This window comes from Coregonus lavaretus, assembly GCF_964263955.1.
Source record: "Coregonus lavaretus genome assembly, chromosome: 34".
Classification (NCBI taxonomy): domain Eukaryota; kingdom Metazoa; phylum Chordata; class Actinopteri; order Salmoniformes; family Salmonidae; genus Coregonus; species Coregonus lavaretus.
This window is the reverse complement of record NC_140021.1, coordinates 10,885,958-10,912,451: the sequence shown is the minus strand read 5'-3', so window position 1 is coordinate 10,912,451 and position 26,494 is coordinate 10,885,958. Positions and strand designations below refer to the sequence as shown.

At 45.3% G+C, this 26,494-nt stretch overlaps 1 protein-coding gene across 1 annotated transcript; it reads right to left on the bottom strand.

Annotated features, from left to right (window-relative positions):
• Positions 1–236: 236 nt before the first annotated feature.
• On the bottom strand, positions 237–26,494 carry LOC311109058 (receptor-type tyrosine-protein kinase FLT3-like). The gene is made up of 24 exons (XM_084151844.1): positions 26,441–26,494; positions 25,930–26,021; positions 10,280–10,428; positions 10,032–10,153; positions 9,628–9,754; positions 9,323–9,468; positions 9,091–9,221; positions 8,804–8,942; positions 8,416–8,593; positions 7,988–8,085; positions 7,787–7,895; positions 6,972–7,165; positions 6,722–6,813; positions 6,511–6,643; positions 6,276–6,380; positions 6,025–6,135; positions 4,629–4,782; positions 4,368–4,483; positions 4,009–4,142; positions 3,710–3,832; positions 3,021–3,132; positions 1,307–1,406; positions 1,076–1,181; positions 237–965 (listed from the first exon to the last, which is right to left on the bottom strand). Exons 1-24 carry the CDS (start codon positions 26,472–26,474, stop codon positions 720–722), a joined length of 3,051 nt encoding a protein of 1,016 aa, XP_084007970.1. The 5' UTR covers positions 26,475–26,494; the 3' UTR covers positions 237–719.

The following is a 26,494-nucleotide window of genomic DNA, read 5'->3' as shown; positions in this document are numbered from 1 at the left end:
TTCTATTTGCCATATATTTCAAACTGTGCTCTTTCACAAAAGTTCTTAACCTATAACCTATATATGTTTTACAGACACAGTATGTTTTACATTAGTTATGTTATTTTTAGTTGTTATTAGTCCCTGTCGTGCAATTTTTGCCGTTGCTTTTCCCTCCACCTCTGAATATAAAACACCACAATTCATTCCCAATGTCACAAATTAGACCTACTATAAAAGCCACAAAAACAGTGATAATTTCAAGTACTTTATTTCAAATATATGAATAGTTTCCAGAACTCAGATGGACAAACATACAGAAAAACTAAATCATTAGATTGTTAAAAATAAAGCAACTTCACACTAAGAAAAAAAAAAGAATAATCCAGCTGTCAAAAGTATTGAAATATCTCTTCTCCAAAAGCAATAACACGATTAATATTGCATTAGTTGCACACAGTGTATAATATGCTCACAAAAACAGGTTGTATTAAATGCTACATTCATTACTATGTTACAATGTTAAATATGACTTTAGCAATTCCTACAGTGATGGAGCGAGCCTTTGATACAAAAACATAGTTTTAATTGACGTATTCATTGTTAAACATATTTGGATAAAGCAAGTCATCAGTGCATTTGAAATCCAAAGCAATATACAAACATACACTACCAGGATATAATACGTGAGATCTGTATGGAATAGACATATTAGAAAGATAGATAGAAGGCCACTGCACTCACTGACGTGGTTTCAGAGGTTTGTCATCATCATCATCAGTCTCCATGGCATCCATGTCAGACAGTGTTGTTGTTGTTGTTGTTGTTGTTGTTGGGGCCTCTCCAGTGGAGTGGGTCTTGCAGTATTGGTTCTGTGACTGTGTTTGAAGACTATTTTCTTTGGCCAAGGCTGAGAGATCATATTTCACTGGTGCATTCTGGTATAACGCATGATTGCAGCTCTTGTCCAATATGTTATGGTAGAGCTAAGAGAGAAAGGGGCATAGTCATAAATCACAAGAAATCATGATTCTAATGGAATGCTGTGCATTGAGGCTTGTCTACATTGAGGCTTGTTGTGTTGTTTGAGCCTCACCTTCTCCTCCATGTCGGCCAGTTGGTCGTCCATGAAGGCCACTAGCTTGGAGAAGTGAGGGCGGTCCTGAGGCTCCAAGGCCCAGCACTTACACATGGTCATATACCTACAGGAGGGAGGAAGGGAGGAAGGGGGGATAAAACCAATTTTACAGTTCCTATATTTGATTGTAATGAAATGTGTATGATGTAAAGTTCTAGATGTAGGTGCAGAGCGGTTGTGGATACGTACACAGATTCACTGGCGTAGTATGGCTGCTCCATCTTAAAACCTCTCTCTATCATCACATAGAAGTTGTTGTCCACCTTTATCCCCGGGTAGGGGGTCACACCTGAGAGAGAGCAAATCACATATACAGTGCCTTCAGAAAGTAATCATACCCCTTGACTTATTCCACATTTTATTGTGTTACAGCCTGAATTCAAAATGGATTAAATAAAAACATTTCTCACCCATCTACACACAATACCCCATAATGACAAAGTGAAAACATGTTTTTAGACATTTTTGCAAACGAATTGAAAATGAAATACATAAATATCTCATTTACAGAAGTATTCACACCCCTGAGTCAATACTTTGTAGAAGCACCTTGGGCAGCGAGTGGTACTCAGTGATGTGTTGTGTTGGATTTGCCCCAAACATAACACTCTGTATTCAGGACATAAAGTTCATTGCTTTGCCATATTTCTTGCAGTTTTACTTTAGTGCCTTATTACAAACAGGATGCATGTTTTGGAATATTTTTATTCTGTACAGGCTAACTTATTTTCACTGTCATTTAGGTTAGTATTGTGGAATAACTACAATGTTGTTGATCCATCCCCAGTTTTCTCCTATCACAGCCATTCAACTCTGTAACTGTTTTAAAGTCACCATTGGCCTTGTGAAATCCTTGACCTTCTTCTCCGGCAACTGAGTTAGGAAGGACACCTGTATTTTTGTAGTGACTGAGTGTATTGATACACCATCCAAAGTGTAATTAATAACTTCACTATGCTCAAAGGGTTATTCAATGTCTGCTTTAATTTAATTTTTACCCATCTACCAATAGGTGCCCTTCTTTGCCAGCCGTTGGAAAACCTCCATGGTCTTTGTGGTTGAATTTGTGTTTGAAATTCACTGCTCGACTGTATTCCATACAGATAATTGTATGTGTGGGGTACAGAGATTATCATGTTAAACACTATCATTGCACACAGAGTGAGTCCATGCAACTTATTATGTGACTTGTTAAGCAAATAAATGTTTACCCCTGAACTTATTTAGGCTTGCCATAACAAAGGGGTTGAATACTTATTGACTCAAGACATTTCAGCTTTTCATTTTTTATTAATTTGTAAAAATTTTGAAAAACATAATTCCACAGTGACACAAAATGTCAATGTAATCCATTTTAAATTCAGGCTGTAACACAACAACATGTGGAAAAGTCAAGGGGAGTGAATACTTTCTGAAGGCTCTGTACGTATAGACTGGGATAGAAAGTTGCTAAGATACTGTGTCAATGTCATGCACTATGTCAGAAAGATGCAGGGAATACTTCAAGTTTTATTTGTCACATGCACAAGTACAGTGAAATGCTTAACTTGCAAGCCTTTCCCAACAGTGCATTATTAAATAAATATCAAAATAGTATAACAAAGAAAACCCACAAGAAACAAGAAAGAAATATACAGGATCAGTGCCAGTACCAAATTCACACAGTGTGTGCGTGAAGAACTTACCCACTGGGTACAGACGTCAATCCAACGTCTATTCCACGTTGGTTCCACGTCAATGTGGAAACAACGTTGATTCAACCAGTGTGTATTCAGTGGATATGCTTATTCTTTTGTGAACAAACGTATGCTTTTTGAACCATTCCACCCCACCCCCATCCCAAACATACCCAGACACCCTATAATACAATAAAAAGTAAGAGTAGGTATGTTTATGTGGCTACCCAGAGAGAAGACCTCCCACAGCAGGATACCATAGGCCCAGACATCGCTCTGCATGGTGTACATCCCCTGGAAGATACTCTCTGGAGCCATCCATTTCACTGGCAGACGCACCTGCAACACAACACACACACATCAGTCACACACACCGACACTGGATTCTTAGAGCACATCTGTCACTGACACAACAGAGAATTTGTAGAATATAGACAAACACTCGGTTTCCACTATATAGCACAGCCATAAAGTCAAAATTGGCTATTGTAAAAAATCAGGATTATTTCTTAATTTAAGGTTAGAGTTAGGCATAAGGTTTGCAGTGTGGTTAAGTTTAGGTTTAAAATCCCATTTTAAGAAGATCCATTGTAGAAATAGGCAGGGTGTATGTGGTAACCAATTTGTAAGTCGCTCTGGATAAGAGTGTCTGCTAAATGATGTAAAATGTAAATGTAACTAGCAGTGCTTGACTTGGACTGAAATAGGTGACGGTACTCATTTTGGGTGCCGGTTCAGTTTATATTTAGGTGCAGGAGCTCCACAATACTTTTGAGCTAATATTCTACAAGCGGAACAGGAGCTCAAGCAGTAGAAAATTGAAGATGACGTTATTCAGCTCCGGTGAGCTCCTGCCCAAGTCAAGCACTGCTAACTAGTGACGACCCAAACACTCCCTCCTGTGTATAGTCCTTACATTTCCTCTCACTACGTAGTTGGAGTCGTTGTCGATGTCCCGGGCCAGTCCAAAGTCTCCGATCTTTACTAGTCCACCCTGAGTCACCAACACGTTCCTGGCCGCAAGGTCCCGATGGATACACTGGAGACAGATACACACCCAGGACACAGAGAGGGTGTGATGATGTAGGGTACAGGGAGTATTACGATGTATTGCATGAGCACAGGCTTGTATAATTCTGAGGGGCCATGGTGAAGTTAATATGGTGCTATGTGTAGTGTGTCGTTTGCAATGGGCAGTGTTGTTGCTCCACGTACGTGCTTGGAGGACAGGAAGTCCATGCCCTTGGCCACCTGATAGGAGAAGCTGAGCAGGTCGTTGTAGGTCAACGCCTCCTCTTCCTCCTCCTCCTCCTCCTGCAGCTTCTCTAACTCCTCATAGATCCCTGGACCTAAGGATCAACACGGATCAGCTGGGATCAACAGGGATCAACAGGGATCAGCTGGGATCATCTGGGATCAACCTGGATCAACGGGATCCACTGGACAGCAGTGGAGAGATCCTACAGACGTTTTTTAACTGTGCTGCTGTACAAGTAAGCAAGCCTATTTCTTAATTTGTGTGTGTGTGTGTGTGTTTGTGTATGTGGGAATGTGTGTGTCTACCCCACACTGACCATCAGAGGTGCTCATTGGAGAAGAGTTGAGGCTGATCAGGGCGATGCTCTCTTGCCCTCTAGTGGTGGTGGGGGACATGGGGACGTACATGCTGTCCACTGGCCTCTGGAACTCACTAAGAAGAACACAGACCAACATTAGTACATTAACCCTCACAATCATACCCCTACTTCACCATGAGAGTAGCCTACAATTCCGTTTCTGAATTAAACTCAACCTTGACACCCCTACACTAACCTCACCCCATCCCTCCCCCCAACCTGGAGCTCCTCTTGGGCAGGTTGTGGTAAAGTCTGCTGAAGCGGTCCCTGGTGAAGGCGTCGGTCAGAGACTTGTGGTAGAGCTCTCTGTTGTTCTTCAGGTAGTTCAGCAAGTCCCCGTTACAGCAGTACTGAAAGATCAGGTACGTGGGCCCTGCAGAGTCACACAGTCACAGAGTCACACACGGTCACAGAGCCACACAGTCACACACAGTCACTGAGCCACACACAGTCACAGAGCCACACACAGTCACGAGTCATACACAATCACAGAGCCACGCACAGTCACAGAGTCACACACGGTCACAGAGCCACACAGAGCCACACACAGTCACAGAGCCATGCACAGTCACAGAGCCACACACAGTCACAGAGCCACACACAGTCACAGAGGCACACACAGTCAAAGAGCAACACACAGTCACAGACCCACACAGAGCCACACACAGTCACAGAGTCACACACAGTCACAGAGCCACACACAGTCACAGAGTCACACACAGTCACAGAGCCACAAACAGTCACAGAGTCACACACACAGTCACACAGTCACAGAGTCATACACGGTCACAGAGCCACACACAGTCACAGAGCCACACACAGTCACAGAGTCATACACAGTCACAGAGCCACACACAGTCACAGAGCCACACACGGTCACAGAGCCACACAGAGCCACACACAGTCACAGAGCCACACACAGTCACAGAGCCACACACAGTCACAGAGGCACACACAGTCACATAGTAACACACAGTCACAGAGTCACACACAGTCACAGAGCCACACACAGTCACACACAGTCACAGAGCCACACACGGTCACAGAGCCACACACAGTCACAGAGTCACACACAGTCACAGGGCCACCCATAGTCACAGAGCCACACACATTCACAGAGCCACAAACAGTCACAGAGTCACACACACAGTCACACAGTCACAGAGCCACACACGGTCACAGAGCCACACACAGTCACAGAGTCACACACAGTCACAGGGCCACCCATAGTCACAGAGCCACACACATTCACAGAGCCACACACATTCACAGAGCCACAAACAGTCACAGAGTCACACACACAGTCACAGAGCCACACAGTCATACACAGTCACAGAGCCACACACAGTAACAGAGCCACACAGAGCTACACACAGTCACAGAGTCACACACAGTCACAGAGTCACACACAGTCACAGAGCCTCACAGAGTCACACACAGTCACAGAGCCACACACAGTCACAGAGCCACAGACACAGACAATACATACATACACATGGACTCATTTCAATACAATATCTAAACATATATTGGCCCTTAGCAGTTACATGACCTAGTTAGTTCTATGTTATTTATGCCAGATGCTTGTTTCTGAGCCTGTGATTGGCTGTCGTACCTGAGCCAGTGCACGCCCCCAGCAGGTTGACAATGTTGGCATGCTGTCCGATGTGAGTCAGCATCTTCAGCTCTGACATCAGAGCCTCCTTCTCCACTGCCTCATGCTTCTCTGCATGGACAAACGTTAACACTCAACAATGACCTGAGAGACTTCACTGGTGCAGGGTAAAATAGTATGACAAAAGTGTCTTCAGCAAACACCAACACTTAGCCAGCAGCGTAAAACATCACACAGGTAAAACCCTGTACCTTTCAACATCTTGACAGCCACCTGCAGGGAGACCCCAGACTTGCTGATGCCGTAGGCTGTAGCCTGAACCACCATGCCAAAGGCCCCAGAGCCCAGCTCCTTCCCTGGGGGGAAAGACCACAACACAGGGTTGGTGGGAATACTATTGGTGAGGCTGGCTGTACTGGAGACTAGAGATTGCCAAGTAGATGGGTCAGGCTAAGTCATTCCACTGGTACATCTCCCCAGTCTTACCCAGCTCCAGGTTCTCTCTGGGGAACTCCCATTTCTGGTCGTACTGGAAGTCTTTGAAGTTGATGTAGATGTAGTCGTTGTCATTAGGCCCTACCATCTGGATCATCTGCACCTGACTCTGATACTGGGGTTTCTACACAGGAAATATCAGGAAGGTGTGTGACAAAAAGGGAGCATTTGTGTGTGTGTATGTGTATGTGTGTGTGTGTACCTTCTTCCTGATGAAGTAGAGTAGTGCCACGCTGACCAGCATCAAAGCCAGCAACAGGACCAGACTGGACACTTTCAGGAGTTGAGAGGAGGCTGATGGAACACACACATCGACAGATATAACTAATGTCTGGCTACAGCTATGACAATACTGTGACCAATTCTGTTCCACACTGGGACATCCATTTTAAACATATTTAAAGCTGTAAAATATTTTTCAGAGGACAATTTTTTCCTGACCGACCACTTACGTTGTATGTTGAACAGTGTCTCACTGCAGTGTGACTGTAAGTGGACAGAGTTTGTGATGCAGCACTTGACAAAGTCCCCCACCTCGGTACTGTCCAGGGAGCTGAGGACCCTCTTATGGCAGAACTGGTCTGAGTCAGAGAGCTCCGGGGGAGGGGCAGGGATCTCCTTCCAGGCTGAAGACTCTGACTGACAGCTGGAGGAGAGCACAGGTTAACACACACAGGTTAACAGACACAGGTTAACAGACACAGGTAAACAAACACAGGTTAACAGACACAGGTTAACACACACAGGTTAACAGACACAGGTTAACAGACACAGGTTAACACACACAGGTTAACACGCACAGGTTAACACACACAGGTTAACAGACACAGGTTAACAGACACAGGTTAACAGACACAGGTAAGCACACACAGGTTAACAGACACAGGTAAACACACACAGGTTAACACACACAGGTTAAAGATGGAATCCGCAGTAGGGGGAAACAGCGCCACTGTCCGCCCCTAGGCTGCTGTTACGCCGAAGCAGAGGTGGGGAGCGTTGCGCATCAGGGTAAAGACATGTGATGGCATCAGCAGGCAGTTAAGTAGGCATATGCTATGTTGAGAGACTGTGAGAGGGTTGCAAGAACAGTCACTCATGATCTTTTACACAACAGTGTAGGTTAACAGCAAGGATAAACTGATATCATGATATGCCTTGCTCATATCGATATCAAATGATATCGTTATCATATCGAATTATCGATATTGGTGCCTACCACTATAGAACTGAATCCTAACATGAGAAACTGGCCTAGATCTAGTACCTGTCATTGGTCAGAGAGCAGGAGCGCCAGGTGAGGTTAAAGGGGAGGGGGGTGTTGGTCTCACAGGTGATGTTGTCTCCATTCTGTAAAATACTGAGGGTGGACGTACCTGAGAGACAGAGGAGAAGGACACGTGTCTTAATGAGGAGTCATGCACACAATCACAAGTCTTATCTGTCTGGGCAGTCGGCTGTCACTCACCTGCCACACACAGAGAGAGGCTCTTTGTGAGGTTCAGCTCCCCAGCCTCCAGGTGTAACTGGTACTCTCCTGGCTCAGTGTTACACAACTCCAGAGTCCTGGGGAGAAAGAGAAGGATGATAAAACCACAGGGAATCATATACAGTATCCACATCAAACCTCATCAAACCACAGGGAATCATATACAGTATTCACATCAAACCTCATCAAACCACAGGGAATCATATACAGTATCCACATCAAACTACAGGGAATCATATACAGTATCCACATCAAACCATAGGGAATCATATACAGTATCCACATCAAACCTCATCAAACCACATAAACAGAACTACCGGTACATTAAAACATACCAAATTACATGGATGTGTGTGGAGGACAAAGACTAAACCATATCTCTGTCTACACCATCTGAAGTTCTCTACCTGTTCTTCCAGAGCCGTGTGGGCTCAGGGCACTGGGTCTGTCTGCTGTCCGGGCCCAGCCAATGGCAGCGTAGGAGAGGGTGTGAGGAGACCAGGGCCCGCAGACAGAACCCTGGCTTCTCCTGGGCTGAGATGGTACTGCTCTCATTGAGCTGGTCGATGGAAATGAAGCCCTTCTCTGAGGACACACAACACAGGAAATCACATGTAAATCACATTTTGAGCAAAAACAGGCAGGTAGGTGGTGATAAAAAGAGAATCAGGATAGATAACAGGAATTTGTCTGACAGATTAGTAAAGACCAAGTACAGATAGACATTTAAAAGGGAACGTTTGACTGAAAACAAAGGTAACGAGGAAGATTCGGTGTTGTTGCCTGGAAACTGACCTAGGACCTGGACGTGGGTGGATTTCATCTTGTTCTTGTTGCTCCAGCACGTATAGATTCCACTGTGGTTCACTCTCACTGACTCAATGAACAGGTAGGTCACATCTATTTCTTTATATGTGAATCGATATTTGGGGATCTGGAGGAAAAGATTGTATACTGCATTCCATCTGCATTACATGAATATAGTGAGAAAGTCGTGATGGGAAAGGTGGAAGAGTTTTCAGCAGAGTGAAGAGAAGGCTGATAAAATTTGAAGAAAATATAGTCGGAGTGATAAAGCCTACTGGTTCCTGGTTGTCAGTCAGCCACTGTGTGGCGCTGTCCCTTTTCTGCCGACAGCTGAGCAGCAGGGGCTGCCCAAGACTCACAGTGATCTCTGGAGCCTCATCATCCTTACCACTGACACGGTCCAGATCTGATGCACACACAGCAAATCACATATGGTCATGCTCACTGTATAGTGTACTGTAAATGTAATATTGTCATTTGGTGACTTTTGTTTAGTGGTTACCTTACCGTAATCATATAGTTGAGAACACGCCTCTCCTTCAGAATTGCTAGCACAGCACATAACTGTTGTCCTGTAGTAATTTGTACTTTTCTCTGTGTTGTTAGCCCTCTCTTTGTTCGTAGATGGAATGTCTGTCCCATCACTTCCTTTTCTGTTGGAGCGGAGGAGAAATGAAACCATGGTACGGCTGCTATTGATGGCTGAGATTGAAATCATGTATAGCCATTGCTTTATAAAACTCTAAAGCAATACCCTGAAGACACTTCTTTACGATTCTATATATTTTCATTGAAGTTTTGTGAGACCGTACCCAGTCTTGTCAAGGTTATTGAACCATTTGATCTTTGGCTTGGGGTTTCCCTCTGAAGAACACTGAAAGTCTGGTAAGAAGCCTTTTTTCCCAGGGATATATTTCAACTGTGGTTTTGTGGGGAGTCCTAGAGAGGGGAGAATGAGCCGTAGCTATGAATTTTGTGTCAAACATCATTTAAATGTGGTTCAGAATCAAGATGGTGCTATAGATACAACTCTGATATAAGACATGAATGTGGTGTAGATCTAAATATGATTTCAAATGATTGTGTGGTTTAGAACATAATTTTTTATTATGATTTTGTAGCGATGGAGAGGATGCAGTGAATATGGTTTTGGGTAGTCTGAGGAGCTTTGAGGTCCAAAATAGAAAGAGTATTGGGTCATGGGGCTGTCACTCACTCAGAGGTCTAACCAGTAGAGAGAGGGTCAGAGAGGAGTTGATCCCGCCTCTCTCACAGCTGAATGTGTACTCTCCAGAATCACTCACAGGTGTCTGTGGTATGGCCATGGAATAGCCCCATCTGTTGGCAGGACAAACAACTATAGATGAAGTCTGCAGGGATGCTAAAGTACACCCCTATGGATGCAATAACAATACTATAACCCAGTGGCCTTGAGGCGCCGGGTAAAACAACAAACACACACACCTTTTTGGGTCAGCTCCACGGCTCCAGCTGCAGACAGGGTCTCCTGGGAGGCTCTGCATGATGATCAGGAGCCTCTGTCCAGCAGAGACCTCTAGTCTGGTAGGACCAGAACCATTCAGATGGGCTTCAGACAGAGTACACAACACTCCCTGGAACACAGAACAACATGTCACCATGTCAGGGAGAGAAAATCAGAGAGGAAGACCAGCTGTAAAATGATGTGGCTTTTGAAAGTGAATAGAGATCAGTATTCAGAATAATCATTAAGTTGTTCGGTCACAAATGTCAGACATTCATCAAACTTTGTTTAAATTTGGAAAGTACCAGAAGCCATGCGAGAATGTCAATTGTACATTTCGTTGACTTTCTATTAAAATAGCAGTTCCGCTTTTTCTCTTTGACTTGGTCATATTTAGAGGACTGCATCTCAAAGCATGTGTTATGAAAATGTTTTACACTGTGTATGACAGGAACACCCAGTGCCTTCAGAAAGTATTTAGACCCATTGACCTTTTACACATTTTGTTGTGTTACAGTCTGAATTTTAAATTGATTAAATTGATATTTTGGCTCACTGGCCTACACACAATACCCCATAATGTCAAAGTGGAATTATGTTTTTAGGATTTTTTACAAATTGATTAAAAATGAAAAACTGAAATGCCTTGAGTCAATAAGTATTCAACCCCTTTATTACGGCAAGGCTAATTAAGTTCAGGAGTAAAAAATAGCTTAACAAGTCATGTAATAAGTTGCATGGACTCACTCTGTTTGCAATAATAGTGTTTAACATTATTTTTTTATGACTACCTCATCTCTGTACCCCACACATTCAAGGTCCCTCAGTTGAGCAGTGAATTTCAAACACAGATTCAATCACAAAGACCAGGGAGGTTTTCCAATGCCTCGCAAAAAGAAGGACACCTATTGGTAGATGGGTAAAAATAAAAGAAGCAGACACTGAATATCCCTTTGAGCATGGTGAAGTTATTCATTACACTTTAGATGGTGTATCAATACACCCAGTCACTACAAAAATACAGGCGTCCTTCTTACTCAGTTGCCGGAGAGGAAGGAAACTGCTCAGGGATTTCACCATGAATGGTGACTTTAAAACAGTTACAGAGTTTAATGGCTGTGATAGAAGAAAACTAAGGATGGATCAACAACATTGTAGTTACTCCACAATACTAACCTAAATGACAGAGTGAAAAGTAGGAAGCCTGTACAGAATAAAATAATTCCAAAACATGCATTCTGTTTGCAATAAGGCACTAAAGTAAAACTGCAAGAAACGTGGCAAAGAAATTAGCTTTATATCCTGAATAAATAGCGTTACTTCATTTTAATAATTTAACAGACACTCTTATCCAGAGCGACTTACAGAAGCAATTAGGATTAAGTGCCTTGCTTAAGGGCACATCGATACATTTTTCACCTAATCAGCTCAGGGATTTGAACCAGCGACCTTTTGGTTACTGGCCCAACGCTCTTAGTTGCTTGGCTACATGCTGCCCTTATGTTTGGGTCAAATCCAACACAACACATCACTGTGTACTACTCTTCATATTTTCAAGCATGGTGGTGGTTGCATCATGTTATGGGTATACTTGTCATCGGCAAGGACTAGGGAGTTTTATTTTATTTTATTTTTTTACGGAACAGGCAAAGTCCTAGAGGAAAATCTGGTTCGGTCTGCTTTCCAACAAATATTGGGAGACAAATTCCCCTTTCAGCACGACAATAACCTAAAACACAAGGCCAAATATACAATGCAGTTGCTTACCAAGACGACACTGAATGTTCCAAAATGTGGAATAAGTCAAGGGATATGAATACTTTCTGAAGGCCCTGTAGGCTAGTGGGTGTGGTGCTATATCACCACTACTACCTGTGAGTTTCCACCTTCTTCTCTTATACATTTGTATTATTTTGACCTTGTTGAGGTCAGAGTCTTCTTTTCAGAGTTATGTTAAGGCATCAGAATTTCATTTTTATTACCCTCTAAAAAATTCACAAGGTTCTTCAGGAACACAATACAACAGACCTACAAAATGATCAGAGCAATTCTGCATCCTTCTGCAATGCAATGTGAAATAGCATTATTCTACATAGCCTATAGGCCTGCCATCAGAAAAATACTGTCACGCCCTGACCTTTAGACTCTAGTTAGTTTGGTCAGGGTGTGAATATATGTGTGGGTTTTTCTATGTGGGGATTCTATGTTTCTATTTCTATGTTTGGCCGGGTGTGATTCCCAATCAGAGGCAGCTGTCGCTCGTTGTCTCTGATTGGGGATCATACTTAGGCAGCCAGTTCTCCTGCCTGTGTTGTGGGATCTTGTTTGTGTTCCGTGTTAGGCTTGTATGTGTTTATCCTGAGGACTTCGCGTTACGTTGTTTATTGTTTTGTTGTATGTTTATTTGTGTTAAATAAACATGTATGCTTTTCACGCTGCACCTTGGTCTGACCCGTCTCAGAAGATCCCACCAACAACGGACCAAGCAGTGTGCCCAGGAGCAGCAGACACCCTGGACACAGGTGGGGAAGAGTTTTTGGACATGGGAGGAGATTTTGGCAGGAAAAATACCCTGGGAGGAGGCCCAGGCAGGAGAGGAACACAGAAGGCGTCGGCCGAGGAGGAAGCCCGCGAGACAGCCCCAAGAACATTTTGTGGGGGGGCTAAAAGGGTGGTCGGGGATCGATAGAGAAGAGCCCCTGACCACTGCACTCGTGGGGGCTCAAGGAGGAGTCCTCATGGGAGGAGGACTGGGCACGGAGAGTAAAGGACTGGTACAGTCGTAGACCTCCAGTGCCGGTCCCCAGTCCGGCCCGCCCCGTACTTGCTCCCCGCACCAAAGCCAGTGGTGCGTGTTCCCAGTCCGGTACGGCCCGTGCCTGCGCCCCGCACCAAACCAGGGGTGCGTGTTCCCAGTTCAGTATGGCCCGTCCCTGCTCCTCGCACCAAACCAGTGGTGCGTGTCGCCAGCCCGGTACGCCCCGTACCTGCTCCACGCACCAAGCCAGTGGTGCGTGTTCCCAGTCCAGTACGGCCCGTTCCTGCTTCTCGCACCAAACCAGTGGTGTGTGTCGCCAACCCGGTACGCCCCGTACCTGCTCCCCGCACCAAACCAGTGGTGCGTGTTCCCAGTCCAGTACAGCCCGTCCCTGCTCCTCGCACCAAACCAGTGGTGCGTGTCGCCAGCCCGGTACGCCCCGTACCTGCTCCCCGCACCAAGTCGGTGGTGCGTGTTCCCAGTCCAGTACGGCCCGTCCCTGCTCCTCGCACCAAACCAGTGGTGCGTGTCGCCAGCCCGGTACGCCCCGTAACTGCTCCCCGCACCAAGCCAGTGGTGCGTGTTCCCAGTCCGACCCGGTCCGTTCCTGCTCCTCGCACCAAGCCAGTGGTGCGTGTTCCCAGTCCGGCCCGTTCCTGCTCCTCGCACCAAGCCAGTGGTGCGTGTTCCCAGTCCGGCCCGGCCCGTTCCTGCTCCTCGCACCAGACCAGTAGTGAGTGTTCCTAGTCCGGCCCGGCCCGTTCCTGCTCCTCGCACCAGAACAGTGGTGAGTGTTCCCAGTCCGGCCCGGCCCATTCCTGCTCCTCGCACCAGACCAGTGGTGCGTGTTCCCAGTCCGGTCCGACCCGTGCCTGCTCCTCGCACCAGACCAGTGGTGCGTGTTTCCAGTCCGGCACGGCCCGTGCCTGCACCTCGCACCAAGCCAGTGGTGCGTGTTCCCAGTCCGGTACGGCCCGTGCCTGCTCCTCGCACCAGACCAGTGGTGCGCGTCCCCAGTCCGGCACGGCCCGTGCTCGTTCCACCGGGGCCTGCTCCAGCACCAGTCAGCTGCTCCACTCCGGAGCCTGAGCAGTCCGCTCCACTGGTGCCCAGTCCAGCTCCGGTCAGCATTTCCACTCCGGAGCCAGAGCAGTCGGCTCCACCGGTGCCTAGTCCAGCTCCGGTCAGCGGCTCCACTCCGGAGCCAGAGCATTCCGCTCCACCGGGGGTCCAGCTCCGGTCAGCTGCTCCACTCCGGAGCCAGAGCATTCCGCTCCACCGGGGTCCAGTCCAGCTCCGGTCAGCGGCTCCACTCCGGAGCCAGAGCATTCCGCTCCACCGGGGTCCAGTCCAGCTCCGGTCAGCTGCTCCACTCCGGAGCTAGAGCAGTCCGCTCCACCGGTGTCCAGTTCAGCTCCGGTCAGCGGCTCCACTCCGGGTCCAGACGTCAGCCCCTCTCTAGGTTCGGAGTCTCCCACACCAGGGTCCAGACAGGGATCGGTGCATCGTGGGAGGACTGAGAGGGGAAGCTCCGCGTTGAGGTCCAGACCGGTCCAGGGGTGCAACGCGGAGTCAGTAAGGGAGGAGATGTCACACCCGGAGCCGGAGCCGCCACCGAGGCTGGAAGCCCACCCGGACCCTCCCCTGTTAAGTCAGGTTTGTGCGGCCGGAGTCCGCACCTTTGGGGGGGGGGGGGGGGGGGGACTGTCACGCCCTGACCTTTAGACTCTAGTTAGTTTGGTCAGGGTGTGAATATATGTGGGGGGTTTTCTATGTGGGGATTCTATGTTTCTATTTCTATGTTTGGCCGGGTGTGATTCCCAATCAGAGGCAGCTGTCGCTCGTTGTCTCTGATTAGGGATCATACTTAGGCAGCCAGTTCTCCTGCCTGTGTTGTGGGATCTTGTTTGTGTTCCGTGTTAGGCTTGTATGTGTTTAGCCTGAGGACTTCGCATTACGTTGTTTATTGTTTTGTTGTATGTTTATTTGAGTTAAATAAACATGTACGCTTTTCACGCTGCACCTTGGTCTGACCCGTCTCTCAACGAACGTGACAAATACCGAAGATAAATACATGCACAAACAGGTTTACTGTTTGTGATGTTGATCTCAAAAGTGCACTGTAAATGTACAGTGACTCAAAATACTGTAATTATAATACAGCTGTGTTACTGTAATGATTACAGTCATAATGAAGTAATAAATCTGTATACAGTAATAATACTGTAAATCATATTACAGCATCCCTGCTGTAATGCAAAATGACGTATTAAGCAACTTTGCTGCCAGTATAATGCTGTACATTTAAAGGGAAACGTTTACAGTGTGGGAATTCCGGAAGCACATTCCCGCCACCCACATTTTTTTCATAAAATTTTGATACTATCTCAACATTTTGAGATACGTTAGGAAACATTTTGAGATACTATCATCAACCAAAGAATGTATAGTAGATCATACATATAGGTTGTTTCTTCATTTGTAGCATTGTGTGGCGATTTCCATCTATCCACGTTGCAGAGATCAGCACAGCAGGGCTGCCGGAAAACGTGTGGTGAGCTGGCATTTGCCCCAGCGCTTTTGATTTGGTTTAATACAAAATATTGACACAAAAGCGTTGAAAGGAGGGACAAAGTATTGTTGTTTAGACTGATTTTGCCTCATGATTTGTCAAATCGTGCACGATTAATCTGTGCTTCAATCTGGTCAACTGTAGCCTACTGATAACAACCACAGCTGCATGTAGCCTAGAGAAGCCTATGGCTCTAAACCCATCTGGGCCAGGGGAAACGAAACGGTAACGTCATGTATTTATAGCCTAAGCTATGTCTTTATCAAATTTGGTTTATATTAAACTTCGGGTGGCTAGGCTACCTCAAATCAAATCAAATTGTATTTGCCACATGCGCCGAATACAACAGGTGTAGACCTTACAGTGAAATGCTTACTTACAAGCCCTTAACCAACAATGCAGTTTTAAGAAAAATAAGTGTTAAGTAAAAAATAGATAAGTAAAAATAACAGTAGAGAGGCTATATACAGGGGGTACCGGTACAGAGTCAATGTGCGGGGGCACAGGTTAGTCGAGGTAATTGAGGTAATATATACATGTGGGTAGAGTTAAACTGACTATGCATAGATAATAAACAGAGAGTAGCAGCAGCGTAAAAGAGGGGGTGGGGTAGGGGGGACAATGCAAATAGTCCGGGTAGCCATGATTAGCTGTTCAGGAGTCTTATGGCTTTGGGGTAGAAGCTGTTAAGAAGCCTTTTGGACCTAGACTTGACGCTCCGGTACCGCTTGCTGTGCGGTAACAGAGAGAACAGTCTATGACTAGGGTGGCTGGAGTCTTTGACCATTTTTAGGGCCTTCCTCTGACACCGCCTGGTATAGAGGTCCTGGATGGCAGGAAGCTTGGCCCCAGTGATGTACTGGGCCGTACGCACTACCCTCTGTAGTGCCTTGCGGTCGGAGGCCGAGCAGTTGCCATACCAGGCAGTGATGCAACCAGTCAGGATGCTCTCGATGGTGCAGCTGTAGAACCCATGCCAAATCTTTTCAGTCTCCTGAGGGGGAATAGGCTTTGTCGTGCCCTCTTCATGACTGTCTTGGTGTGTTTGGACCATGATAGTTTGTTGGTGATATGGACACCAAGGAACTTGAATCTCTCAACCTGTTCCACTACAGCCCAGTCCTCTTTTTTTTCTGTAGTCCACAATCATCTCCTTTGTCTTGATCGCATTGAGGGAGAGGTTGTTATCCTGGCACCACACGGCCAGGTCTCTGACCTCCTCCCTATAGGCTGTCTCATTGTTGTCGGTGATATGGCCTACCACTGTTGTGTCGTCTGCAAACATAATGATGGTGTTGGAGTCGTGCCTGGCCATGCAGTCATGGGTGAACAGGGAGTACAGGAGGGGACTGAGCACGACCCCTGAGGGGCCCCCGTGTTGAGGATCAGCATGGCAGATGTGTTGTTACCTACCCTTACCACCTGGGGGCGGCCCGTCAGGAAGTCCAGGATCCAGTTGCAGAGGGAGGTGTTTAGTCCCAGTGTCCTTAGCTTAGTGATGAGCATTGAGGGCACTATGGTGTTGAACACTGAGCTATAGTCAATGAATAGCATTCTCACGTAGGTGTTCCTCTTGTCCAGGTGGGAAAGGGCAGTGTGGAGTGCAGTAGAGATTGCATCATCTGTGGATCTGTTGGGGCGGTATGCAAATTGGAGTGGGTCTAGGGTTTCTGGGATAATGGTGAGCCATGACCAGCCTCAAAGCACTTCATGGCTACAGACCTGAGTGCTACGGGTCGGTAGTCATTTAGGCAGGTTATCTTAGTGTTCTTGGGCACAGGTGGTCTGCTTGAACTATGGTGGTCTGCTTGAAACATGTTGATATTACCGACTCAGTCAGGGACATGGTGAAAAGATTATTGACTGGAATTAATAAATCAACACAATAGTGATGACATACTGAATGAATCACTTTTTAATTACAGATGCAAAGGCATGTACTATGCAACCCTGCATAAAACAAGCTCAGCCCTGTTAGTTCTATAGTCCAATCGCATTTGTTGTCTCTTGTTAGTTTAGTTTAAAAATATTTCTTATAAACAAGTACAAGGTTGCTGCAGTTTGACAGGGTTTCAATGTTTTCATCCTCCCAAGGGCCAGGAGTTTTTCCATTCGTTTTTTTTTTAAACCATATGACCATATGACAAATCTGCTCCCATCACAGCCCATATAAAACAGCTGATTTATGTATGTCATACCATACAAGTAGGGTCTGGAGTTTTACCTGGTTAGGTTAGCCTAGCACCAGATCAGAAAAAACGATGGGCCCCAGGAAAACAATTCCCCCCCCCCACCACTGTAGGACTCTGAAAATCACCACACAATGTTACAAATCGTCTGATGTGGTTTCAACAGGCTTCCCGTTGCGACGACCACGAAGATCCATCTTCCAGCCCCGGCCCGCTAGCACACGCAAACTACAACTGTGCTTCCTGCTAGCTGTGCTGAAGCACCAATTTGAACTGCTCTCAGACTCACATATTGCTGTTCACTGGACCTTATGATCACTCAGCTGCACAGCTGTTGCCTGCTGGACTGTTCCTTTACACAGTACCCTGTCCTGTTTATTCTGTTTAGCCTCAGCCCAAACTTTATCGCTATTACCAGTTGTTGTCTTAGCTCTCTATAATAACACCTGTGATTGCTTTATGCCTCTCTCCCAGGTCAATATGCCTTGCCTATTGCTGTTTGGGTTAGTTCTTATTATACAATTTCACTGTACAACCCCAAGTCCCTCTCAAACTGCCTCAAATAGTTCCTTTGTTCCACCCCCCATACACGCCGAGACCGGCTCAATCGGTGCCTCCAGTGATGCTATCTCTTTCATTGTTACCCAACGCTTAGGTTTACCTCAACTGTACTCATATCCTTCCATATCCTTTTCTGTACATAATGCCCTGAATCTTTTCTACAACGCCCGGAAATCTGCCCCCTTTATTCTCTGTACCCAACGCACTAGAAACCAGTTCTTAAAGCCTTTAGTCGTATCCTTATTCTACTCCTCTGGTGATGTAGAGGCTAACCCAGGCCCTGCAGCCCCCAGTATCACTCCTACTCCCCAGGAGCTATCATTTGTTGACTTCTGTAACCGTAAAAGCCTTGGTTTTCTGCACGTAAATATCAGAAGCCTCCTTCCTAAGTTTGAGTTATTCACTGCGTTAGCACACTCCGCCAACCCTGATGTTCTAGCAGTGTCTGAATCCTGGCTTAGGAAGGCCACCAAAAATTCTGAAATTTCCATCCCCAACTATAACATTTTCCGTCTAGATAGAACTGCCAAAGGGGGTGGAGTTGCAATATACTGTAGAGATAGCCTGCAGAGCTCTATCATACTATCCAGGTCTGTGCCCAAACAGTTTGAGCTTCTACTTCTAAAAATCCACCTTTCCAGAAATAAATCTCTCACTGTTGCCGCTTGCTACAGACCACCCTCAGCCCCCAGCTGTGCCCTGGACACCATATGTGAATTGATTGCCCCCCATCTATCCTCAGAGTTCGTACTGCTTGGTGACCTAAATTGGGATATGCTTAACACCCCGGCCATCCTACAATCTAAACTAGATGCCCTCAATCTCACACAAATTATCAATGAACCTACCAGGTACAACCCTAAATATGTAAACATGGGTACCCTCATAGATATCATCCTGACTAACTTACCCTCTAAATACACCTCCGCTGTCTTCAACCAGGATCTCAGCGATCACTGCCTTATTGCCTACGTCCGTAACGGGTCCGCGGTCAAACGACCACCCTTCATCACTGTCAAACGCTCCCTAAAACACTTCAGCGAGCAGGCCTTCCTAATTGACCTGGCCCAGGTATCCTGGATGGATATAGATCTCATTCCATCAGTAGAGGATGCCTGGTTGTTCTTTAAAAGTAATTTCCTCTCAATCTTAAATAAACATGCCCCATTCAAAAAATACAGAACTAAGAACAGATATAGCCCCTGGTTCTCCTCAGACTTGACTGCCCTTGACCAGCACAAAAACATCCTGTGGTGTACTGCATTAGCATCAAATAGCCCCCGCAATATGCAACTTTTCAGGAAAGTTAGGAACCAATATACACAAGCAGTTAGGAAAGCAAAGGCTAACTTTTTTAAACAGAAATTTGCATCCTGTAGCACTAACTCCAAAAAGTTTTGGGACACTGTAAAGTCCATGGAGAATAAGAGCACTTCCTCCCAGCTGCCCACTGCACTGAGGCTAGGAAACACTATCACCACCGATAAATCTACAATAATCGAGAATTTCAACAAGCATTTTGCTACGGCTGGCCATGCTTTCCACCTGGCTACCACTACCCCGGCCACCAGCTCTGCACCCTCCGCTGCAACTTGCCCATGCCCCCCCCCGCTTCTCCTTCACACAAATCCAGACAGCTGATGTTCTGAAAGAGCTGCAAAATCTGGACCCCTACAAATCATCTGGGCTAGACAATCTGGACCCTTTCTTTCTAAAACTAGCCGCCAAAATTGTCGCAACCCCTATTAGTAGCCTGTTCAACCTCTCTTTCGTAACGTCTGAGATCCCCAGAGATTGGAAAGCTGCCGCGGTCATCCCCCTCTTCAAAGGGGGTAACACTCTAGATCCAAACTGTTACAGACCCATATCAATCCTGCCCTGCCTTTCGAAAGTTTTTGAAAGCCAAGTTAACAAACAGATCACCGACCATTTCGAATCCCACCGTACCTTCTCCGCTATGCAATCCGGTTTCCGAGCTGGTCATGGGTGCACTTCAGCCACGCTCAAGGTCCTAAACGATATAATAACCGCGATCGATAATAGACAGTACTGTGCAGCCGTCTTCATCGACCTGGCCAAGGCTTTCGACTCTGTCAACCACCGCATTCTTATTGGCAGACTAAATAGCCTTGGTTTCTCAAATGACTGCCTCGCCTGGTTCACCAACTACTTCTCAGATAGAGTTCAATGTGTCAAATCGGAGGGCCTGTTGTCTGGACCTATGGCAGTCTCTATGGGGGTGCCACAGGGTTCAATTCTTGGGCCGACTCTTTTCTCCGTGTATATCAATGATGTCGCTCTTGCTGCTGGTGACTCTCAGATCCACCTCTACGCAGACGACACCATTTTGTATACATCTGGCCCTTCATTGGACACTGTGTTAACAAACCTCCAAACGAGCTTCAATGCCATACAACACTCCTTCAGTAGCCTCCAACTGCTCTTAAACACTAGTAAAACTAAATGCATGCTCTTCAACCGAACGCTGCTTGCACCCACCCACCCGACTAGAATCACTACTCTCGACGGGTCTGACCTAGAGTATGTGGACAACTACAAATACCTAGTTGTCTGGTTAGACTGTAAACTCTCCTTCCAGACTCACATTAAGAATCTCCAATCCGATGTCATTTACAAAATAGCCTCCAACACTCTACTCAGCAAATTGGATGTAGTCTATCACAGTGCCATCCGTTTTGTCTCCAAAGCCCCATATACTACCCACCACTGTGACCTGTACGCTCTTGTTGGCTGGTCCTCACTACATATTCATCGCCAAACCCACTGGCTCCAGGCCATCTATAAATCACTGCTAGGCAAATCCCCGCCTTATCTTAGCTCATTGGTCACCATAGCAACACCCACCCGTAGTATGCGCTCCAGCAGGTATATCTCACTGGTCATCCCCAAAGCCAACACCTCCTTTGGCCGCCATTCCTTCCAGTTCTCTGCTGCCAATGACTGGAACAAATTGCAAAAATCTCTGAAGCTGGATACACTTATCTCCCTCACTAACTTTAAGCATCAGTTGTCAGAGCACCTTACCGATCACTGCACCTGTACACAGCCCATTTGAAATTAGCCCGCCCAACTACCTCATCCCTATATTGTTATTTATTTTGCTCATTTGTACCCCAGTATCTCTATTTGCACATCATCTCTTGCACATCTATCATTCCAGTGTTAATACTAATTGTAATTATTTTGCACTATAGCCTATTTATTGCCTTACCTCCATAACTTGCTACATTTGCACACACTGTATATATATTTTGTTGTATTTTTGACTTTGTTTTACCCCATATGTAACTCTGTGTTGTTGTTTTTATCGCACTGCTTTGCTTTATCTTGGCCAGGTCGCAGTTGTAAATGAGAACTTGTTCTCAACTGGCTTAACTGGTTAATTAAAGGTTAACTAAAATAAAAATAAATGAAAAATCCTATTTGTATGATTTACAATCTCCACATTTTGAGATAGTATCCTGAAATTTTAAAATAGTATCTCAACACTTTCACTTATGCATCTCAAAATATTGAGATAGTATCGACATTTAGAGGAATTGGAAGATACTTTTTTTTTGTGTGGAAATAGTTTGGAGAGATTTTGAGAAATTGATCGACTTGGTTCTTTCAAGGCTCATCTGCTGAATCATCATGCAACACAGGGAAGGAATGGGATTGGGGGACTATAAACCCAACAAGTACAATAATAAGAATTAGGACATAGATAAACAAACACAAAACCAACAGAGGAATTTCTGAGGGATTTCTGGAGGATAGTTCAGGCCTTGATAGGGAAACAAGCTTTCAGACTAACAAACAAACAAGCAAAATAGCACTTGTGTCACGATCGTCAAGCATAGAGGAGGACCAAGGCGCAGCGTGTGCAAAATACATCTCTTTATTTTGGAAGAGAGAAAAACACGAAACCGAACACTATCCAAAACTTACAAAACAACAAACGACCGTGAAGCTAAATAACGTAAGTGCACAGACAAGCAACAAACGTTCAATATAGACAATTACCCACAAACACATGATGCCCATGGCTGCCTTAAATATGGCTCCCAATTAGAGACAATAAACCACAGCTGTCTCCAATTGAGAACCAATCTAGGCAGCCATCAACATACAAACACCTAGACAAGACATTACCCCATAAACTTACAAACCCCTAGACAAACCAAAACACATACTTCACCATGTCACACCCTGACCTAACTAAAATATAAATGAAACAAAGATAACTAAGGCCAGGATGTGACAACTTGGAAAGGAGGTAGAAACATCCTGAACATTGAGAGAGTATCTTCATTTATGTGTAATGTGTTGTTTCATTGAAAAACACATTTAACATTTTTATTTGTATTTTTCATAAAAGTGCATTGTTTAAAAATTGAATGTATCTATAGGTGCATCAAGAGGCACATGTACATAATTCTAGAGCAGAGTCTTGTTTAAAGAGGTCACCATGGAGATGAAGATGGATGCATTCTCTAAGCATTGTTTCAGAGACCTTGCCATCACGTATCCTGAAAATGTTACAAGTGAGTCAGGAAAAATTATAATTAAAATATTTAATTGCTAAGAGAATCCCCAGAGACTCTGAGGGCAGACTTCATCCTAAAAGCGAACAAGGAAATAAAAGGAGACCTTCTGTTCTACACCGATGATCCTAATGCTTGGCACACAGCTCTACACAATAAGTGGTGGCGCCTCACAGAGACTGGAGAACAGCCAGCAACACTGCCCCCGACACATCCCTCCACCACTTCTCTACCAGGAACTACATGCAGATACACTGAGCTATGCCCAAGCCGTATGCAGTCAAAGAGACCCCATGCAGAGTTTGCTTCCACACCTACCTCTTCAATTCCCCCTACAACCTCCCTCCCATGCTACCAGACCCGGTCCGCCTCGGCACAGCTCTACCAGAACCGGCCCATCACAGCACAGCACAACCAGACCCGGCCCGCCTCAGCACAGCAAATAACTCCAGATGACCCTATGCCTGTTAGCTCTTATGGGAATGAGCTGATACCCCCTCTGATTTTAGATCTCTGACTGAGCTCCAGAGTTCCTCTGTGGAGATGGGAGAACCTTCCAGAAGGACAACCATCTCTGCAGCACTCCACCACTCAGGCCTTTATGGTAGAAGCCCCTCCTCAGTAAAAGGCACGACAGTCCGCTTGGAGTTTGCCAAAAGGCACCTAAAGGACTCTCAGACCATGAGAAACAAGATTCTCTGGTCTGATGAAACCAAGATTGAACTCTTTGGCCTGAATGCCAAGCGTCACATCTGGAGGAAACCTGGCACTATCCCTACAGTGAAGCATGGTGGTGGCAGCATCATGCTGTGGGGATGTTTTTCAGTGGCAGGAACTGGGAGACTAGTCAGGATCGAGGGAAAGATGAACGGAGCAAAGTACAGAGAGATCCTTGATGAAAACCTGCTCCAGAGCGCTCAGGACCTCAGACTGGGGTGAAGATTTACCTTCCAACAGGACAACGACCCTAAGCACACAGCCAAGGCAATGAAGGAGTGGCTTCGGGACAAGTCTCTGAATGTCCTTGAGTGACCCAGCAGTCAGGTTTTAGACCAGGTCATAGCACTATCTCTGCTGCATCCCTAGTTATAAATGATGTGGTTAACTGTATGGATAAAAGGCAACATTGTGCTGCCCTCTTCGTTGACCTGTCAAAAGCTTTTGATACTGTTGTTCACTCACTGCTAATTCACCATGCACCCTGCAGAGGCTTTCCTCAATTGGCCTAGACCAGGCTGCATATAACTGGTTTAAAAATTACTTGACAGATAGAAGTCAATGTGATTCTACTGACGGTGTTAAATCAGGTTTCCTGGATTTTACTGTTTACATTAACAATATTGACTTGTTTGTAAAAAAATTGTCACCTGCACTACTTGTATGCTAGGGCGGCAGGTAGCTTAGTGGTTAAGAGCGTTGTGCCAGTAACTGAAAGGTCGCTGGTTCTAATCCCCAAGCTGACTAGGTGAAAAATCTGTCGATGTGCCCTTGAGCAAGGCACTTAACCCTAGTTGCTCTGGAAAAGAGCGTCTTCTAAAAATGTAAATGATACTGTTGTGTATGCTATCTGCCTTCATTGTAATACAGAAAAACGTTATTGACTTGATATTAGTATTGAATGCATATAGTGACTCTCTACTGAGTTAGGTAAATCAGTTTTCTTGCACCTTCTTTGTGGAACAATCTACAAAGTGTTCTTAAATTTGATGTTTTGGTCTCTCTAGGGCAATTCAGAAAGCTTATTGAGGACCTTATTACTGATGAATGTGTTTGTTTTTTATGACCATGTTTTTCTTTCTGCTTGCATTTTGTATTTATATTTTGATGTGTGTATTTTCTGTAATTTCTGTAATTCATGGTTCATTTGTAAAAGAGACCTTGGTCTCAGTATGACTCCCTGATACAATAAAGGTAAAAAAATAAAAAATAAAAATAAGAATTGGTGGCGGTAATGGGCTTCCATATGGAATCTCCGACAACCATTCACTTTAATAAGAAATAATTAAACAAGAACCTAAGGGTCTTTCTTTACTGTGCGTGACATACACTGAATGTACAAAACATTAGGAACACCTTCCTAATATTGAATTGCACCCCCTTTTGCCCTCAGAACAGCCTCAATTCGTCAGGGCATGGACTCTACAAGGTGTCGAAAGCGTTCCACAGGAATGCTGGCCCATGTTGACTCCAATGCGTCTCACTGTTGTGTCAAGTTGGCTGGATGTCCTTTGGGTGGTGGACCATTCTTGATACACACAAGAAACTGTTGAGCATGAAAAACCCAGCAGCGTTGCAGTTGTTGACACACTCAAACCCGTGCGCCTGACACCTACTACCATACCCCGTTCAAAGGCACTTAAATATTTTGCCGTGCCCATTCACAATTGTCTCAAGGTTTAAACATTTTACATTTACGTCATTTAGCAGAAGCTCTTATCCAGAGCGACTTACAGGAGCATTTAGGGTTAAGTGCCTTGCTTAAGGGCACATCGACAGATTTTTCACCTAGTCGGCTCGGGGATTAGAACCAGCGACCTTTCGGTTACTGGCACAACGCTCTTACCCACTAAGCTACCTGCCGCCCTAAATATTTTGTCTTGCCTATTCACCCCCCTGAATGGCACACAAACACAATCCACAATCCATGTCTCAACTGTCTCAAGGCTGAAAAATCATTCTTTAACCTGTCTCCTCCCCTTCATCTACACTGATTTAAGTCGATTTAACAAGTGACATCAATAAGGGATCATAGCTTTCACCTAGATTCACCTGGTCAGTCTATGTCATGGAAAGAGCAGGTGTTCCTAATGTTTTGTACACTGAGTGTACATTGCCGCAACAGTCACCGGCTGCAGTTCGCCCTCTCTCCTTTCGCGTTCCTGGCTAATTTAATAACTGTTGAAAACCTGGATGAGGCCAAAACCTGATGTGCCATAGGCCTATAGTGAGTGACCGGTCAGTTTGGTCAATTATAATCCCACGGATGCACAGTTTAGGCACCTACCTCCAGGCTCGTGGTACAGTGCGCTGGAGGTGAGTCTCCCTGGGGCTGCGACTCGTCTCCATCACAACCGGCGCACAGCAACAGGAGCGCAGCTGGAGAGAGAACGAGATCAGCGAAACGCAAAAGAGTTTATAATAGCCAATCAACACGAAGAATCATCAACTTGTTGTTATGTTTTTATTTCAGATAAAGACAAAAAACTTTTGATGCAGAAAAAACTACAAAATGATACGCAGCAGGTGGGTGATAGGCCAATTGGGGAAGTTGCGACTATGGGAATGTATAAAATTCAGCATATAGTTTTGCGCAACATAGACAATGTACGTTCTTTTCAAATTATAAAATGTATTTGGAGAATATATAGGCTAGGACATTGATTGTTACTTTAAGGTTATCGAATAAAACAGTCGTTGGACATAAGGCAAAAAATGTAATAATGTGATTAGAGATAATAATAGTCCATTGATTATTTTTGCAATTAAAAACGTTGTTGAGGATTTTAATAACTCACCGATGAGAACTCTGCTCTTTCCCTTCACTGGCATTGGTGTTCAAGCTGTGTCTC